General features: G+C 35.1%; 1 protein-coding gene across 5 annotated transcripts in view; it reads right to left on the reverse strand.

The window, feature by feature from the left end:
* Positions 1-21,184, reverse strand: part of CPEB2 (cytoplasmic polyadenylation element binding protein 2) — a 56,352-nt gene that overhangs the window by 2,496 nt on the left and 32,672 nt on the right. For 2 of the 5 annotated variants that reach the window (XM_067298216.1, XM_067298215.1), the window contains 6 exons: positions 19,981-20,151; positions 18,380-18,469; positions 10,949-11,067; positions 10,538-10,652; positions 8,472-8,653; positions 1-1,476 (listed from right to left, as the gene is read on the reverse strand). The exon at positions 1-1,476 is cut by the window's left edge and continues 2,496 nt beyond it. In XM_067298216.1, coding sequence (XP_067154317.1) covers positions 1,249-1,476; positions 8,472-8,653; positions 10,538-10,652; positions 10,949-11,067; positions 18,380-18,469; positions 19,981-20,151 — 905 coding nt within the window. In that variant the 3' untranslated portion in view covers positions 1-1,248. Of the gene's footprint in view, positions 1,477-5,298; positions 5,399-8,471; positions 8,654-8,822; positions 9,047-10,537; positions 10,653-10,948; positions 11,068-18,379; positions 18,470-19,980; positions 20,152-21,184 lie in introns of those variants that run through there. The other 3 variants (XM_067298217.1, XM_067298218.1, XM_067298219.1) reach the window with 3 other exon arrangements.

Genomic DNA, 21,184 nt, shown 5'->3' on the forward strand with positions numbered 1-21,184 from the left:
TTATGCATTCTTATATAAGTACATTTTTGTATGCATTTGTCATGGGTTTCACATTTGGTGACTGGTTAGCAGTGTGCTGGCCATCTTTGGTTTGTAGAGGAAATCTTAACCATGAACAATCAAGGGGGGCTTAAAATAACTTTTAAATGCTAGCTTTTTACTCAAACTTGTATCTATACTACATCACGCCACATTAATTAGAAGCACACATCACAAAATTGCACAGGGATTACAATATTACATCCAGTCTGCATAAAATTGAATTCCACTACTGACCAGGTCACAAAATGGCTGCACTTTCTAGTCTAAAACTAATTTGCATATTGTACACATGTAGGACATCTTTTTTACTTCAGTCACAATAAATGCATGCAAGTTTGTTTTTTGTAACAAATTTTGTAAATTTGCTCATGCTACCTAGTTTCAAGAGAGCCTTTTTGAACATCTGCAATAACTCACCTCTTGTTAAGTAATAGTTCTAGTGCATGCATATGGTGTATACAGGTAAGTAAACATGCAATTTTTTCACATTCTAAAACTATGGCAGTTTAGGCCATATTGTGCTGCCTGCATTTTATCTGTAATGCAGTGTGTCTTAAACGTTTCAATCCCGTATTAATAGGTGGCATTACACATAACACCTATATAGCAGCAAAGCTAATACAGCTTGTGATTAAAAATGTTTAAAAATAGCTAATAAATCAGATTATCTTGAGGTATTATTTCTTGCAAGTCAAAATGGAGAGCAAAAAATCAACCCTAATTTTTAGTTTATGTATACACTGAAAATAGCAACAACAATAAAAATAAGCTTTTTGTAGCAGACATATTCCATCTTCACTATTTTGCTACCTTTGGTAAATTACTGGGGCAGATCTTGAAGTTAAAAACCCATGTTTAGAAATAAGTGCACGCTTCACCCACTAAATATAGCAGCAGACTGTGTGCCCCTACGCAAAAACATTCTCATATCTAGTTTTAACTTTACATATAAAAATAACTTGGAGAAAATACAAAAAAACATTTTATTTTAACATGAAAATATCACAAAAATTAGTAAGCCTGAGATGTAGGGTTTTGGTGAAAAACAAGAGGCTTGTAGTGTTTTGGCTGCTGATAAAGATGCATGTATTGATAGCTGGGGTGAGAAGCAGAAGAATGCACTTATTTCTTCTGCATGTCAGTATCTTCAAACACAGTAAGCCACATGCACCCTTCTTTCCTTATGTAGAGGCTGGTTCACCATGTTTAGTTCCAGCGGAAGTGGATCTGACGTGGGCGGTCAGCCCCCTCCTTTACCAATGGCTTATGGAATTCACGTCCTGCACGAGAGTGGATATTTGCCCAACAAAACTCACAGTAATACTGCAGGCAAGTGACATTGGCACAAAAGAAAGGAGCAAACTTTCCACCGCATCGTGCACCCTGGCATTCGTCACACATCTGGTCATCCAACACATATGGCTTTACCTCCACCTGTTGGAGTAAAACAGAAATGATTCTAGTTAATACCTACTATTTCTACTTAAAGATACTCGACTGTGTTCAGATTTTTCATCTCCCCTCCCCCCCCCAAAAAAGTAAAAAAAAGTGTGAAATCAGGTATATTTATGGGGAGGCAATAATAGAATACATTTTCAAAAAAAATTTTTTTTAGATGAAAAGAATATGAAACTTTATATCCACTGGTGGAGCTGGCAGTCATGATCTTGACCAAACAAGAACAAACTAATCAGGAAGGAGAAAGTGAGACTCTTAAACTGTCCATTAGCTTTCAATAACAAAAACATTTATGAATTACACTTTCAAATTGCTTTAAAACATAAATATGTATACATTTACATTTCTAGTACCCCATAAACAAAGTTGCTTCAAACTGCCTTATTCTAATGCATCAGTTTTTATTACCTTTTATCATTTATCAGCTACTAATTTATCCATACAGAAAGCTAAACACTTGAAGGCACGGATTTTTTAATGTACACTATATATGTAATAAATGGCTACATTAGAACCTCCACTTAATTTATTCTGGAAGGACATTCTTGGTAAATATTAGTATTGAAGTATCTGCAGAAAATAAACCAACCCCAAACCCAAAGCTCCCCAGACCTAATCTCATCAGTTCCCAAATGTATCTCAACATGATATCCAATCTTACATAATTTATGAAAATAATTAAATATGCAAGAATGTAATCAGTTAGACTTTAACCCCTCCCTTTTTTTTAAGCAAAGTAAGTCTCTGCATGTACTACTTACATGTGCAAATTAAAAGTATTTTCTGCAGGTTGGAGTATAGACCTTTTAGCACTCCAGTCCTCTGTAAATCCGCACCAATTTCTAAAACAAGGTAAATTAAATTTTGGGCCATAAACCTTGGTAATCTATGACTTTCCCTTTTTTGTGTCTTTAAGCTGTATATGTGTACACAATGTACTACTTTTGAAAAAGTTTTTAAAAGACCAATTTGCAAATCTACAGACTGCTAGAAACACCTGTCTTACATAGATAGCTTTTTCCTCCCAAACTCATCTGACTGCCAGAGTGGAAAAGTGGCAGGAATCCAGTGGTTAATTTGCATTATGGCTTTTTGTAACTGAACTGTAACAGACCACGTTCAAACAGGAAGAACTTTGTAATAAAATACAAAATGAGTTGACTGCATCATTAAAGAATGTATTGTTGCCTTGCACATTTTCCTCACCTTTAACGACAGTATTTTCTGACTTTCGTTGGCAAAAAATGCTACTGCAGTTTACACTAAAAACTCATTTCTATAAAATTTTTTTTGAGATATCAATACTTGAGAAGAATCCTACATATAAACATACCTTATGTACAATACTCATATAGATTATGTTCGAAATAGCAAGAGCTTAAAAATTTTTTTTCTCCATTTTATTTGCAGAGCAACAAAAAGCTACCCCAAATGCCCAAATGTCTTCCAACAGAAAAGTCTTCATGCTCTCAGCTTCAGAAGTAGATGTCATACTTGACAGGTCAACAGCATGTATGTTTGCAATCAAGTACGCCTCTTCCAATAGTGTATATATAGTACAAGATCTACTTATTATTTTACTACAATGACCTGCCTTGTCACAAGTTACACTAAAACTTTCCAATAAACAGCTACCTCATGCAGTAACTATCTTTGTAATTCAAAATTACTGAAAGCATGAAGCAGCATGAATTTCAGCCTTGGTACATTGATGTACCAAGAAGATTTCAAATTTATGACATGGACACTTTGAGGAATGGAAGTTTTACATGAAGTGGACCAAGACTACTGGCATGTGAAAGTTAACAACATTTTAATGAATTGTTTAGACCTGAGCTTTCGTATACGATAAAATAGGATGAGGAGCACTTTACTGAAAAAAAGCACCCATCTATTGGAGCAAATAAATGTACCTGCATCAAAAGGACAGGAAAGAAGCTACAGAATGTATAGGTAAGGAAGAAATAAAGATCGCAGACGTAACATCTGTTAAATCATTGTGATACTAAGATTTACAATTAATAGCAACAGGTATGTGATTTAAAAAAAACAACAACAACCTATAAATGCTTTGAAATAAAGCTCAGAAGGATAAACAGGTACACTGCAAAATTTAACAATAAAAAAGGCTTTTACACAGACAAAACTGGTTATGGAAAAAATGTGAAAAGACAAGAACTCTATAGAATCGGGATATAACTGATATAGAAAGGCTATAGTAAGGAGAAGCGCAGGAGAACAGTCTGCCTCTGCAAAACTTCACAGAAAGGTAATATATTGCTAAAAGCAACCAGCATGCAGACACATCTCAAATGACAGCAATACCTGAAATAGAGTTATCTTTCTCATTTATAAAATCAGTGGCTTACAGATTTAGATAAACTGCTTGCTTTCTCATCTATAAATCAGCAGTAATACTGATTTAAGAATATGCTCAGAGCTCGTAGAGGCATTAGTCTAATAACTCTTTGGAACAGAAATCTGTTTCTGGAAATAGCTTTTCTATACTTTCAGAAACAGCTAAGAGTTTAGGTGTTCACTAAAAAAGAGTTTTTTCCCTCTATTACTGCTCAGTAATACAAGGAACTGTGTTGTATAAATAAGTATATAAAAGTCAGGACTGAACATATGATTTACTTAAATATAATTATAGAGAAGACAATTAAAAAAAAGATTTCAAAAACCCTCTGGCAAATAAACAAGAAGTTAGTAAACCCTCCCCATCATGATAAGTTTTAAAGATAAATATATCAAAATACTTAGATTTAGCATTACTGCATTTTGCAAATGAAGTGTCTCAGGAGTCATACACATTTTTAAAATAAGAAGAAACATGGAAGCTAATAAAAGTGCCAAAATTACAAGATTTAAGAGACAATACTTGAGTCAAAAATTAATTTTCAAAAATTAGAAAAGTAACACTAAAGAAAGACCAAGAATTATAATAAGTAAAAAGGAACAGTGAGAATATTTGAAGAGAAAAAAACCTAGACCATCCTTCCCTCTTTTCCCCCCAGAACCCCTCCAACTCAGGAATGGCAATTTACTGATTCTGATATTGCAGATTCTCCATTACAGTAGCTTCTAATATTTAATAAAATTCTAATATCTAATAAAATTAATTCTAATAAAAATTAAGATATTAATCTTAATATCTTTTTTTGGCTTAATACTAATTGAAGAAATATCTGACTGCTGTTGAAGAGATGAAGTCTCATGGATATAACCCAAACCCTGTCCCTTTTGAACTCTACTGTTTGGGCCAGATCTTTGCTTTTTTTCAGTTCATGCGCCAAGAGACCTGCAGCACATGCTCACTATTTTTACTGTAGGCTTCCTTTTGTTTTTATCTTTAAGTATTTCAGTGTTGTATCATATATTAAAGAATTATATAACTTTCTCTGCATAGAGGAAGCACCGCCATTTCAGGGGTTGGCTCAGCATCCAGAAAGCCCTCAAAATTTCTGCTGAACTAACTATCAGCAAAAAGAGCCTACTTGGATCTTAAGCCCCCAACAGCAAACATCCAATTTTTGCTAAGAAACTTTGTTGTGTGCGCAGGCAAAAGTTAATGTTGGGGAATTGCTTACAAATTTGTTGTTTTTATTTTATGGGTGGGGAAAAGAAAGGATAGAAATTTTTTAAGCAGAGCTTTGTTTTGAGAAAGATTTCCACTGGTTTTTAGAACTCCCCAGTGGTTCCCAATTCTCTTCAGAAATATAAGAATCAGCCTTCACATCCAACTCTATTAGCTGTCATACTTGGTGTATTAAGAATGAATTAAATTTGCTTACTAGCTTTATGCAAAAAACAGGAATAGGTGGTCAAACACCAATCTTCATGATTGTTCCTATGCCAACTTGCTGTTGAATTTTCTAAGCCGAAGCATCCAAAAACACTAGTTCCAAGAAAATATAAAGAAAGAGCAAGCATCTCCTTTTAATTAAAAAAAAAAAAAAAAAAGGCAATGAAGTTTCTTTCCAGTATCAACCAATGAATAACAGAAGATAGTGAGGGCATGTGAAAATTTGATTTCTGGGGACATAATTAAATTTAACCTCTTTGATCATTTTACTGCCAGCTGAACTCCACTGTGGGAATAAGAATTTCTTGCATTAAATTCAGTGTCAAAATTATCACACAGAAGATAAACAACAGGTTGCATCTAGCTTCCAAAGGAATAATCTGTTCTAATATTATTTATTGATCTAGAAAGACAAAGGAGAATACAAGCTGGCAAAGTTTTCAGATGATAAAGGTGATGATTTAGGTCGCTCAAATCCACAGAAGCCTGTGTGAATTCAGAGCCCCTAAGTAATCTAGTGAATGGTTCACAAAATACCAGATAAAGTAGACATAAAATCTGATTTAATCATGCATGGTTCTAAATCAGGTCAAGAAAAATGTATGGACTTCATTAAAACAACTCAATAAAAACTTAAAGGTAAGTGCAGTCCAAAAAAGGATGATACAAAGATAAATTTAGAAAGATAGCAAATTACACAAAAATATAGATACAGGGTTTTTTTTGATAGGCTCTTCACTGTGAATACTGTGCAATACAATCATCCTGTGGCAGAATTACAGGAGATTCAGAGAAGGGAAATGAAAATTATTAGGCGCATAAAAACCCCCTCTTATTAAATGAAATAGTAAAAAGTATGGTACTACTTATCTTAAAAAGAACAGAAATAAGACAGTATATGACACAAATATATAAAATATAAATGTAAGATATAAAATATAAATAGGTGAAAAGGAAGAACAAAGTCTTCCAATCTCTCAAAATAAGAACTCTCAAAATATTGAGACTGTAGACCTCAGGGCTTGGGCATAGAGCTTAAATGACTTCACATTTACATGCATAACAACAATATTCAAAGTTTTAACTGATGTTAGCAACAAACTTTGGTAGAGAAAAAAGCCCTAGGTTTTAAGACAATTTCTATTGGCTTAAGAAATATCTTATAAGGTAAATTTTACACTGTATCTGAGTCATGTGGCATTTTTGTACCTTATTTGAGGCTACTATTATCAACTAGATACTAACTGGACCACCAATCATACTGCTCACCTATGATCCATCTCACTATACTATTCAAGTTTCTAGTGTATTTTATCCTTACAACACTAATGAAAGGCAGGAAAATTATATTAACTTAATTATGTGGGTGGCAGCTGAACACAAAGACAAAGCTCGTATCCACACAGAACACGAGCTGCCTCAAAACGCTGAATTTTTAAGAGCCAAGCTCAGGGAAGGGAATTTATAACCAGAAGTAAAGCATATAGTGACTGGGGAGAATTAGAGGCCCTGAATATGATTCACAAGAGAAAATATGTTGAGTTGGAAACAGACAGTAAGAATGACCAGAGAACAAATCATGTGTAAAAACCTGCCTCCCTTCTGCCCTTCGCTCCTGGCAGAAGTTAGGTATTTATGTAAAATAAAGGCTCACAACTGATAGTTTCTCTCTGGAATCAGGCATTTAAAAGACTGAAACTGCCAATCTATCATATAAGTCTATTGCGTAAAACACTTCCACGGGAACAGGAAGACCAAGACAAAAGTGTCCTTTAGTTTGCAGGGCTTAAGTCCGTGTCTCCCACCTTTTAGGGTAAACTAGTTGGGACGGGACCCATTATCCACCGCTGCTATTAAAGTTAGGTTGCTTCACAGCCAAAATGCACTGTAGATGGTGCCTGAAACAGACTAAGCAATACCTGATTCTTAAAGCTCATTGACCTGGTCATTTCTATAGGAGTACGAGTTTTGGATTCTGGGCCTGATTCCCATTTTGTCCAAATACTCAAACACAAGATCATGAACAGTCTTACTTCACCACATACAAACTCACCATCAAAGCCATTTTCCCTATTATATAATGAGCCCCAAAGTAGCACTATTAGCCAGTCTGATACAAAATATAAGAAAAGGAAATGCATCAGCAAAATATAGTTGTCAAATCTTAACATGCCTCGTTCACTACCCACATTCGGATCCACTCAGCTTCTGGAAAGGACCATGTTTGGAGATTTCAACTCACTAGGCAACTGGTAGCTCAGAGGGAGATGTATTCCTCTGCCTGTTTGAAGGTAGAAGTGCATGCTACCTACCTACAGCAGACTTGTGTAACTGTACTACTTTCTTTTTCCCATGTCTTTGATCTGTAAAAGGAGACTGGACCTTGAACTACTTACTCAACACTTCTTCCTCTAAGACTCATTTTTTTAATGGAACATCTGTTAATACCAGTGACTTACCTCTGCAGCTCTTGACATCAAAACTAGTGACACTTGACACTGACATAATTTGGATGTCAGTTTTCTTTGCTGCTCTCATACTTTTAATTACAAGTAATGAATTGGACTAGTCTTCTTAATATCGAGCTAGTTTTGCTTTTGCAAACAGTAAACATCTATTAACCAGAAATGTACATTGGTAAATACTCAGAAGACTGTCTAACAGAAAGGAGAAGACATTTCATATTTTAGGTGTCCAGCTTGATGAATTTTCCAAAGCACTGAGCCCTGACAATTATGGCTGAGATTCATGGGAGCTGAAAATATAGAAAAACTCTGAAACTAACAAATAATAGTTTCCTACAAATCACAGAGGAATTCATCATAGAATTTGGTTTCCACAGAATAAAAGAGGAAAAAGGTTTTCAAGCCCTTTGCCCATACACAACAAAAGCATGAGCATACTCTCTAAAATGGAAAGAACATATGGTATAACATATGTCCAAGGAACAAACTGCTGCTCTGTGGAATGTATGTTCTTTGTTCAGGGGCATTCATGGTTTAACTCTTGGAACTAGTGGAGTTACAGAAATGTAATCAAGGAACTGTCACAAAAGCTGATCAAAATGTAATGTTACTGCATCTTGAGAAGTTGCTTTATAGATAAACACTCATCTGAGTAGGCATATAACAAATATTTAAAAAACTAATAACTATGTACAACTTACTCGTTTATCAATATCGCCATGCTGAAGTTGAACAAACCGAGCGCTAATGGCAGCAATATAACTCTGCTGATTGGAAAAAGCAACACGTCCAGCACCCTTTGGGTATTTCAGCTCAGGGTCAGTATCAATTCCTGCATAACAAACTCCACCATAGAGACGGTCCATGATCATAGCCAATTCCACTATAAGGGGAAAAAAAAAAAAATCCATTTTAAGTGTTCTTTTACAAACTTATTATATAATATGTTTTTATTTAAAATATTAGAAAAGTAATTTTTAATAATTACGTAACAACCGATGTAACGAGATATATATAAACACATGAAATAAATGATGAAATACTCAGGCAGACAGATCTTTCACATTGGTGGTCACATCCTTCCAAGGAAGGATGGAGTTGTAAGCCCTTGCAGTCCTTGATAACCTGGAACTGAACTTGCAGAGCAGTTTTCTTCAGGCGATTACAGCAGAAGACTTTTTGGGGCAGGCATGGAATGTAAGCTGTGTAATATAGATCCACATGCCACAAATTCCCCTGTGCATGTTGTCTGGCTGTCCAAATGCTCTATGTCCTACTTGAATTTAAAGATGTAGTTAGCATCTTTCCATCTGCCACACAGAGCTCGATTATCTAAAGTACTGTATTATAGTGCTACACTTACCGTAGAAACTTAATTACAAAGAACCAAAAACCTTAGATTTATAAACCGAGTATTCTAGCAAACCTCTAATAACATTTTTTAGCCAATTCAGTGTTGTAATTCATTTAGGCGGAATATTTAAATCTTTCAGAATGGTATCCTTTGTATTGGGGTACAAAGGTGTCAGCTGACACAAGTTCAACAGCTGTCTGACAAGTCAGCTAAAGCTTTACTGCTTTTGCGAAGGCGTGATTCTTATTTCATAATGCCATAGAAGTTTCAGTTTCACATATACAGGAGCTTTTAAAGTTACAAGCATCAGAATGTGTCCATTAAATTTAACCATAGACATTTAGCACAGTAATCTCGAGTATTTGGACTGAATTTATGGAAAATTAATCTGCAGTTGGAACATACTATGGTTATTCTACATTACAGAGCTAGTATTATGATCAAAGGTACAGTCTTAAGAGTAAAATGACAAAAAAGCTAGAGCGTTGTAGGTCCAAGATGTAAAAAATTAAGATTCTTTATACCCCAAATCAGCACTATCAATTTTTGGCTCTCCTACATCTTTCATCTGAAAGCTCCTCTTTCTGAAAGAATAAAATTCAGTATGGAAGACTAATGGAAGACTAATAAACTCCTGGAATCATTCTAATAGAAACTGAGATCTGAAAGACTGTTTATTAAGCTTTTACTTCCAACACTCATTTCAACCTACTTACTAAAAGGCCACCACAAAACATTATACAAAGCTACTGCAGATGATCTTGCAAGGCAGATTGTCCAGGCTGTGGATTAACCATTTGACAGCTACAGAAACACCTGAATTTTCCTCCATGCATTCCAACATGGGTCTAGAAAGAGCACTGCGATCTCATATAGTGTTGCGCCATACAGGCTAAGTGCTAGCTCTCAGGCTTCCTTTCTTTTCTTTTCTCTATTCTTTCTCCTTCAGGTATTCATGATCTATGTTTTTGTTACTCATGTTATCTTGACTAACTGCAAGGTGGTAGTAGGAAAAGAGTGACAAATGAACAATTACAAGCAAGTACAAATTAGAACTCCACACACTAATATAGCATGGCAGAGAGGTTTTTTTATAGCACTATTTAAAAAATCTAACTCTTGTGATATTATTTACATTATGGCTTTGCTAATAAGATGAAAGTATTTTCTACAGCTTTAGAAATGTAACATTTTTCAGTAAGTCTAAGATATGAACAGAGATCTGTGGTCAAAGCCAGCATGTAAGAATTATTAGAGAAACATCAGAAAAATATTTCATAGTACCGTGGATAGTCTGCTACCAAGACAATCTTCTATTTTTATATATGTGTAAGTATGTATACACGCACACACAATGCATAGTTCATATTTCCTATAATTTCCTACTTTTATGTAGCCACAGTATATACTCACCAGCTCTTAAGGGTCTGGGGACTCCTCCAACAAAAATCGTTTTTCGAGGATCAAGAGGCTGGGAACCATCCATCACAAAGTCACTATCACTTAGATTCCAGGGACGGATCTGAACCTATTAAATAGGAGAAGAAAATGGTACGCTACTTTAAGTTTCACCATATTATAGACATATGTTCATCAGCCTATCTAAACTGTCAAACAGTCACAACCCCGTTAGCTTAAAACATCTAGCTGCTCTATTTAAATCCTATCAATTCATAACATGACAATTTTAAAATCATCCAATTGTTCCAGATGTTGAGCTCTGTCAATGGTAGTTTGCTTTTGATTATTTTCATCATCATCATTTCAAATGCAGCTTTAGACAGATGGCAGCTATAGCCTGCAGGCCATCTACTGTTTACTTACTGGCTTGTCCTTGATCGTAGGACTGGAAACACATAGATAGAGCTTTCCATCTTCTTCAATGCAGGCATCAATCAGTGCCTGAACAGAACTCTCTTCTTGGAAAAGGAGAAATGCATAACCTGGGGAAAAATGGAATAAGAAAAAAAAAAAACCTGAGTTTTTATTTTTCTCCTACCTTTCCTTAACCTTCTTTGCCAGTGACTTCTCTGTAAGAAGATGTTTATTACAAATATAAGTGACAAAGTTAAACCAGTCATTTGTTTGTTGATCAGCCATCTTTTTCACCTATGTACTATTTTGCCATGGTCAATTAATTTCAACAGAACTCCAAGCAAATATTTCTTTTCTTAAAAAAATTGCCAAAAGAGAATAATAATCAAATAAAAGCAAACCTGGCTGCTCTATCATATACTGGAAATCTAGAATAAGCACAATTCATTGCCAGCAAGGGACATTACACAATGAAAATCCGACTTGGCACAAAAGACTAATCTCAATTCCAAAGATCAGATCAAAGCACTTTGTTACAAAAGCGATCCAGCAAGCCTCTCAAACACTACAAAAATAGGAATTAAAATGCTTATTTAATTCTACAGTAGAAACAAACAGTCAGACAAATGAAGAACCTTACATTTCAGAATATTTTGATGGTTACAGTTTAATAATACATATAAAACTTTTTACAGGTGCCTGATAGTGCAATTAAGGTTGCATTCTAAAGTGGATTTTAAAAGAACCATAAATCCACATTTTTTTCTGAGATTAATAATGAACGTGTAATTTTCACACTAAGTTAGATTTTATTGTTTGGAACAAAAGGTAAATGCTGAAGCAGTTGCTCTGCAGTGAGCTTGCAAGAGGAAGTGTGGCTGCTTTACAAAGCCCTTTGGAAATGATACTCTTCTGAGAGGTACTACTTAACTACTGGCAATTTGATTGCAAACAGACAGCTTAAGTCATTAAGGTAAAGGTAGCACTGCACATTGTGAAGAGCACTGAAGAATCAATGTATTAAGAACAAAAAATTAGAGAAACAACGGCATGACTGATTTTAGATTTATGAGAATGTAAGATTTAAAGAAAAAGATATATGGTCTATATTGGTCCTTTTAGTCACCTTATTTCTTATCCCTGATACCAGTCCTGTCCCTGTTAATTACAAGGGACATATGACAGTTTTATGTATTCTGTATTTTTAATGTAAATTTTGTTTACTTTTCTAATAGATATTCTGTAGGGAATCTTTCAAACTGAGCTCTGGCTGAAGCATTTCCTTGTGAAGTCCATTTTTATTGTTGAACAATGTTTTTTTAATGACAGTCTATTTACACTAAACTTAGATTTTGAATCTAAATAATGACTATCTGTTTTAACAGGGATATCTTTCTGTATTTATTCATTTTGCAAACTAAAATTAACATATTACCCATACAAAACTGACTGACTGGATCTGAGTATGTGCAGATTGGGACAGAGAAGTGAGATCCACATAATTTCCCCTACTTGCACTGAAGCCAGGCACACGCATTCCTGTTTGAATGAACTCAGTACAAGAATGATGGAAGTAAAAAAACTTAATTAACGAAGGGGATGGCTAAATGCAAATGATACTGACTAAGGGACCAGGCATACAAAGTAAGACTGAGGGCCAGAAGTGCATAAAATAGTACGTCAGATGCTGATTATCCATCAGTTTTTACCCTACAATATAGTAGGGGCACTTTCATGTAGCTGCTGATACATAAGCACTGTCATAAGCACTGTTGCTTTGCAACAATCTACCACCTGTCTGCCTGTAACTATTAATATACATAACTATGGAAGCTTGTAAAAAGATAGAAAATTAAAATATAAGAACTTGATGAGGGAACAATTAGGGTTACTATACTTTGCTATACCTGAAATAAAAGCATGGAAAGCAAAAACAGAACTATACATTATTACTGCTTTCTCTGTCATCTGCAAAGCATGTCTTCACATCTGGGTTCATTCCACCAATTTTTAAGCACCCGAGAGGCTTGTGTCAGATGCTTAGCTGTACTATTCTCCTTCTGAAGACGTGAAGACAGTTAGGGTATACTCTGTACTATCAAATTGTTTGGCTCTAGTTTTGCTCCACAGCTCAGTCTTTCAGTGATTTACAAAGCATTCTAGTTTCCTCCCCAGGTCTAGTTTGAAGGAAACCAACTACTACTCATAGCAAAGAAACCTAGTTATGGAAGAGATAATAATTTGCTCAAGGTCCCACACTTTTTAGACATACATAGACATGGCCAATCCCTTCCAAAGAATGCTAGACTTAAACAGTCAGGATACAAACCATCCTTCATCACCTGCCATGGGCCAGGATTCACTTCCTGGCACAAATTAAGTATAAATTAGCCACAGACTTCTCCAAAGAACAACTCTTCTCCAAAGAGTTACATAGGCATCCAGACTCTATTCATTAGCTAGACAGAGCTTGCACAGGCAAATTATGCTCTTATCTTAGGTAATTCAGTTAGATATCATAAATTAGGGCTCTTGCTGTTACTACAGTTACCACATGTCAACAACTACATGACGCAAGCTTAATTTTTACCCCTTTCTGATTTCTCAATATATATCTTTACTGGATTATTTTTCTCCTCAATGTTCATAACTCATTAACTATTGTGGATATTCAATGTCCGCAAAGCTAGTCTGGTGTTAAGTCATGTGCACAGGGATGATGAAAACAATCAAATGCAAAACTAATATTTTCGGAGTAGTATTGAATTACAATTACCATATGTGCTAGAAAGTAGATTCTTGTTCATATGCCTACATATGAACATACAGAATGTATGCCTTCTCTGAGAGACAAAGGGTAGGTAACCTGTTAGTGTTAAAGAGACCCACTTGACCGAATTCCTCTACAAAATACTGGAACTATACTCTGATTTTTCAAAGGGAAGCAGTATGGGCGACCTTGGTAATACCATCCTCAGAAAATTATGCCAAATAGTAAGTTGTTCTGGAGATGATAATTGACTCTATAACTACATTCCCTGATATCTAAAGATACAGCAGTGGTTGTATCTTTATCACCCTCAGTCTGAGTTGATATCTCTTAACCAAAAAGAAATCTTCCAGAGACTTCAAGAAATTAAATACTTTTTCCTTTTAATGTAGTGGTTGAGCAACGGTAGTAGAAAGCACACTGGATAAAATTTAAGAATCTAGCTGTATTACTGAATTAAACCTTCATAAGAATTAACGCCTCTCCTCCACACCTATATACAGAATCAGTATTTTCATTTTTCTGTATATATTACATACAGAACAAAGCAACAGCAAAAAATTCTAGATGAGATTCACTGGTGGCTAACATCATTTTCTGAGCCAGGTACACTTTATTTTACAGCAAAACGGAAGTTTACTGAAAGGACAAAGGATGCTTCTTCTGTTCCGCATATTTCAATGCAGAAATCAGAAAGAGCTGTTTTAAGTTCTATCAAACTCTAATTAATTCCTATCCCTAGAGGCTTAGAGAAGGGGTGAGGAAAATTAATGCATTTGCTAGCCAACATGACACTGTCCATACCAACCAAAATAGCCATATTTTGTCGTTGGTGCTTCTTTCCAACAAACTCCCCCCAGAGGAGAGTTAACAGCCTCACAGTGCAGTGCAATTCCTGCCCCCAGAATGCCATACCCTAGCTTAAATCAGAAGAAAATAGCGTTAACTACAGGTTAATGTAGACAATGGATTTATATTTGATGTTGGGAATAATTAACATTTGTGAAAGACATGCAATGTTTAAAGAAACCCGACAGTGCTTTAATTAAATTTAATCTTTAAAACATAAAACTTTTACTCATTCAGTTTAGTCATCTTTTATTGGGAATTAACTCCAAATTATATCTGAAGTAGAAAAAGTGCATGCTGATACAATTGTTATCTAGCTATTAGCGAAGGTACTTTTGAATAAAAGGAGCAGGATTCACTTCAAGATCCAAACACCTATTTCTGTATTTCTACAGTAAAGGTGTTCAAGCTCCTACTACAGTCAACAGAGACTCAGTTAATGCCTTCAGTGGCATCTGGACTACTACTCTGCTGATCAAGTGGGACACAGGGACATTTAGTACAATTTAACCTCTATAAGTACTTTGCCTAACCTTCAGCTGCTGTTCCAGAATGGTGTGGGGCTTCAATAGGTACCGTGTCACATTTGCCAGCCCTCTATAAATCTTTTAAGCTATCCTAGGTTTGGGTAAATAAATCAAACCCAATGTGCTTATGTTACGGTGACCGGAACAGCCCTCCGTACTCCACTAACTGTATTGGCTGGATTCCCATTGATTAAAGGAAGCTTAGACACTAGTCACACACGAAGACACCTACAGTTACTTGTCTGAATCCAGAGCTCAGTCCTACCCAGGGCGATCAAAAAAGCTGGTAACAAGTTAAACAGAACTTGGATGGACCTAGGACTTTGCTATTTCAAGTAGAAACAACATTTTCAACCTAATTTTTCAGTCAATTCTAAACTAGCAGTTAGGAATCTTCAATAAATCAAGCCACTGTGTAACTACTGGGATAGAATGCAGCAGAAACAGATGATTAGAAAAAGCTGGAGATACTGTCTTGTTCAAAACAGATTATCTGCTGTTTAACACTGACTATAAATAGACAGAATACACGAACAACTGGTCAGGTTTAGAAAGGCCTCCTTTGGACTGGCATATCCTCACTGTGAGATTTCTTTGAGAGTTCGATTTTTATGAGAATGGAGCCCTCACTTCAGCAAGTTGCTTTGAACGTGTGTTGTTTCATAAATAAATATATTTGCCAATTAAGTCATAACAAGAGTTATGGTAAATAGTGACAAGATAAAAAGGAAGGAATTCCCCACTACAGTTAGCAGATCACTTAGGGACTTTGTACTTCAACAGAATATATTTTTTTTCCTGCTTCAAAGAAGAGTTTCCTTGTAAGATTAGCTTGAAGTTTTAAAATTTCCTTTTTCTTTGGGCCTAATTTTGTGGTGAACTGATGCAAAATGTAATTGGTTAAGAAAGAACAGTTGGTGTTTCTCAGGAGGCAGCAGCCTTGAAGGATCAGGACACTTTTTGCACTTCTTCAAGCAAGGAAATACTTCTTGTGAACTTGGCCTTCCCTCAAGACTTTCTGTAAGCAGAGAGCCTGGAAGGAAGCACAGCCTGGAAAACTGAACAAGAGACTAACAAAAAGACAGGTTGAACCTCTTCACCACAGAGAAGACTATTACATAAATCAGCCCAGAACCGGATAATTCTGAGACATCTTTGGAAAGTAATACTGTGCCAAGTCTCTAGTAAGATCGAACAAACAAAAACATACACATTGAATTAGCTTCATGCAGATCAATAAATTAGACACTCCAGATTATAGGTAAAAAAAATGAACCCCTTGTGCTAATATAGGAAATATCAATAATATTGCTAATTATTGATCAGTCTCAAAGCTTTCTTAATATTTAACCTAACTTGATCAGTTTTAGTTATCTTAGTAAATATATATAGTTTCTTGTCTGCACAAGTGAATATTACTTAAATATGTAAGACACAGATCTCTATGAAATTCTACTACAAAATAATCACAGGCCATATCGGTTGCACTGAAAGAAGCAGACACAAACACAGATATTTGACATTTAACAGTAAACTATGTTTGCAGAGTATCTACACAGATAAACCTACACTATATTTTAAATGTTAGGCTACTGCCACATTACAAAACAATATTGTAAAAAACTAGAAGTTTTAAAAGAGTAGTAAACAGTAAGAGTTATTAAATATCAAATACGGATCCGTTAGTCACATGTATCAAATTAATGCTTAGCATTTAAGTGTTTCCTGAGTTAATTAGATCAATAGAGGGAAGTTCTGTCTACATTGCCTTCTTTTAAGAAACTCTGTTTACAATACAGAATATTTTACCATGGTAATTATCAGTATTCCAACTACAGGAAAAGCTTTATTTAATAATAAAAAAAAAAAGTCTGGAAACATATCCTTAAGATGTGCAGAATCTGAGACAGGACTTAATGGAACTCCTTGGAACTTAATGCCAGAATTGATTCCCTTTAGATCTTCCTGCTTTTTTATATTCATCACAGACTTTGAGAGTTGCATTTTCCTCAAAGAGTTCCTCAAGAATTTCTCTTGGTAATTTGTGAATATAGATACACTCTTTACGGTAACTGAAGGTAATTTAACAGTTGCTTTGTGTATCAGCCTGACCAACTAAAAAAGCCCAAGTCTCTTCATTTATCTTAGAATTTCCATATAGTATCCATAAAAAACATTCAAAGACTTTAACCTCCTTTTCCCACTCTTTGGAGGGCCATCTGTGATAATATTTCTGTCTTTTCCCCAGCATAGATAGTCAGAAAACCAACTGAACAACCAGTTCATAAAGCCATTATGCTTACTTTTGCCATTTCAGGGAAGGGATGAATTGCTGTATTCTCTACAGACAATATTCCACATTGTCTTCATATTTGGAACAGATTTTTGCATTTACTTCATGCATTCCAATACATGAGTGTACATGTACAGAGATATACTGAATAATTTAGATTATCTAACTGTACAATATGGTTCATCCAATACTTAAACTAGATTTTGAATATCACTCAAACTGCAAAGATAGAAATAATTAAAATCAATATTCAACCAGTTCTCAAAAACAAGAATTAGTGCTTCAAGTTCACAGCATAAGATTAAAATAAATATAAAATTGATATTTTGATCAAATATCCAAAAACATCTTTTGGTATTTTGTTATATCTTTTATTATTTTGCTTTTGGTAAAAGCAAATGTTTTGAAAAACCTGGTATGAGTATTTCAAGTGATTGAGTATCCAAATAAATGCATATTTATAAGTTCCAAATCTATTAAGGTGTACTAAAACTTTGAATTTCAGAAGTGAGTTTCATTTTTCTATTCCCTGCACAATTTATATCTTAATCTGTGGTGACACATCAAGCTTAACCAATGAGTTTGCCATACATGCTATTTCATTTTAAATTTGAGAAGCCTGACTATAACTTTCAATGAAAATTTGTAGCTAAGATTTAGTCTTAAAAATTTGACTCAATTTCAATTTTAGAAATTGGAGAGAAACACAAATACAGACCTTTAAATTAATGACACAAATACCTATACACCCCTGATCTGGTATTTGAGTAATCAGAAGATATGAGATTCTTCAGAAGTCCAGCACTGAACCAGGCACAAGACTAAAATAATTGTCTCAGATGTTAGACTTGGTATGTAAAGGAGCCTTGCCTGAGTCTGCACAGAAATTGTTGAATTAACTGTTCATAGGGATTATAAATTATACCTTTTGGAAAAAGGTGAGAGTCTCCCAGAGTAAGATTTACACTTAGCGACAGGCCAAAACCTTCAAACTCTCTTACCTTTAGGTGGAAAGTAGGACTTGCTTTCTGCTTTGTGAGGCCAGTCAACTACCAACGGCCCAAATCGTCTGAAGCTAGCAGTAATTTCATCTAAAAAGAGGTATAATAGTTGCAATTACAATAAATGACATTTATAACTTAATAAAAAAGTACTATCAAAGACCTTTGTTCCTTTTATCCATGAAATGTCTCCCTTTCCAGAACTATTTTCCAATTTTTATGAATAAAAACTTTAAAAAAGATACATTTTCCAAGGCTTATTATTTACACAGTCTCTAGTGATTTAAGCAAATTTTGTCTTTTATTGTATAATAAAAGGAGTATTTCAGAAGTATATGGACAACTAAAGATAGTGGGTTAAACTGCTATGATACTTCACAATTAGCATGCTTGCATTTTTCAGGGACGCAATGCACAGGTTAAGCACGAAAACTAAAATTGCCTAGTTAGAGGTGGGTCTACCATAACCACGAAGAGGCCTGCTGCAGGACCCACCACGCCCCCTGCACTGCTTTGTGATGTCTTTCTGTCCCAGCTGCTCCTTCCTATCATTGCTTTTAAAACCCTCAGGAAAAATAAAACAACCCTAAACCCTCCAAGAGCAACACTCCTCAAACACAAATATGTTCTGTTTCTTTCAGCTGCATCCCACCATCAGCATATAAACAGTCAGAATAGAGAAAAAAAAGTTTTTTTCCATGTATCTTTGTTTAGCGTTTGAATTGGAAGCTACAGAGCATATGTGAGATAGAAGCTACAGCAAACAGAAGAAAAGTTGAGCTATATTAAAAAAAAAACAACCCCCCCCCAAATACATTGCAGGAGAGTATTTTGATGATGATGAAACCAAAATACAGTCTTCCCGTGTCTGAGAAATAATTGAACACAGTCAGCTTATTTGGTTTGCAAGCTACTCTAAGATTACACTGAACCTTGTAAACTGACTTCTGCCTACATTACAAAACTAGCATGTAATTTACTCTTATCTGCACAGGAGAAACCTAATATTAAATAGTATGATTACTTCAGATCAGCAGTACAGTACAAAGCAATTCCAACTGCATCACAAAATAATCTGAGTTTCTGTGGTACATTCTGTACTCAGTGCATCACATGGTAACTCTGCCACTTGACCTTTCTCTGCCTTAGTTTCTCTATTTATGATGGAAATAATATTGATCTTTCTAACCCTTTTAAGATGTTTAGGTAATAGTAAAATAGAATTTGAAGTTCAATTACTAACAGTCTTTTGCTATTAACAGAGGACAAAGTGAGCAGAGAGGATACCATGGAGGGCTAAAATGTATTTGAAAGGAATATGCACTCCCACAGCACTGCAGGTTAAGCATGAACCCAAATTCCAGGCTTCATATGGAACTCTGGAATCTGCAGATGCAGAAGGAAAGATAACTAAAGAAAGGGATGACATCAAATTATATTAAGCTTAACATACTCATCAACTCTCAGCAAAAATGTGGTTGCAGCCTTTTATACCACAACATTATTTCATTGGGTAGATTATTTCCACTACTTCAGTTACATCTTTCAAACTCTTTCTCCCTTCCTCCAAACTTAGTTTGCTTAGTTTTCAGGAAGCCCACCTTCATCAATATCTGGCGGAAGACCTCCAACAAACACCTTCCGAGAAAAGCGCTCAATTCGTTCCCCATTCTGATGGGCTGAGTAGCAGGTAGGTGAATTCAAGACTCCAACCTGATCGCTATGACCATCATCCAGCAAACCATCATCTATTGGGAAGAGGGAAGAACGTCCTTAAAAAAAAAAAAGAAGAAGAAGAAGAAGATATAATAATAAATATTAAAACAATTTTGTGACGGTACACAGTTATGTAATTTTAGTGAATAGGGGAACAGCAGTCTGAAAAGTAAAAATGAAAGTATCAAGGTATTAGGAAAGTATACATTAGTTTAAAGAAAAAATTAAATCACAAAAAGCATTAAACTTCAGAAAGGAAATTCAAGATTGTAAGCTGATGTCACTATAAGCATAATCCTTCACACAAATTATATTGTAGTTACTCTCCTCCATCCACTAGGAAAGTAACAATCTGTTTTTAAATAAAGGGTCTTATTTACAAAGAGATCATATTAAGAGCTGCTTAAATGAATTTCATTAGTGTGCCTTTGGTTTAGCTTCAAGTTAAAGTAGTAACTTCTACCATATGAATGACTATTGCATGTTTAAATGTCTCACACTTTAATCAAACAGAGGAAAAGTGAAAACTATATACAGAATAAGAAGTTTCAGATGAATAGGTTTTCTCTCTTTTAAAGGACTTGATGCTGAGTAACTACAAACAGATTTAATTTCTAGGAAAGCAAGAGCTAATTTCAACAGATGTGCATAATGTAACACTTAAAATGGGTTACAAGTTTGATTTATCCTTCTTGCTCTCAAATTTGCCACAGTTTTGGAGAGAAGCCTTTCAGTGGTTCCTAACAGATAGCGATCTGGAGTGAGGTAGTGTTACTGTTTTTTTTTAAGACAATGTAAGGCAGGCATTTCAGGGATTTGCTGTTCCATGCCTTACCCCATGCAGAAATGTTCAAACAGAAAAGCTACTGTAATCATAAAACCTCTGAACTGTCCACAGGCTGACTTTGCAATTGCAAAGTGATCAAAACATTTGTAAGGATGTGGGGGTGGGCGAAAACACAGTAATTCTTTCCTTCTCTCTCGCACATGTGCCTCCTCTCCCCACCCCATCTTTCACTTTTACAAATTTCAGAAAACACCAAAACAACAGATTCTGAATGTCAGCACATGCATCTTGCATTATTCAAA

Source organism: Apteryx mantelli, chromosome 5 (assembly GCF_036417845.1).
Source record: "Apteryx mantelli isolate bAptMan1 chromosome 5, bAptMan1.hap1, whole genome shotgun sequence".
Lineage (NCBI taxonomy): Eukaryota > Metazoa > Chordata > Aves > Apterygiformes > Apterygidae > Apteryx > Apteryx mantelli.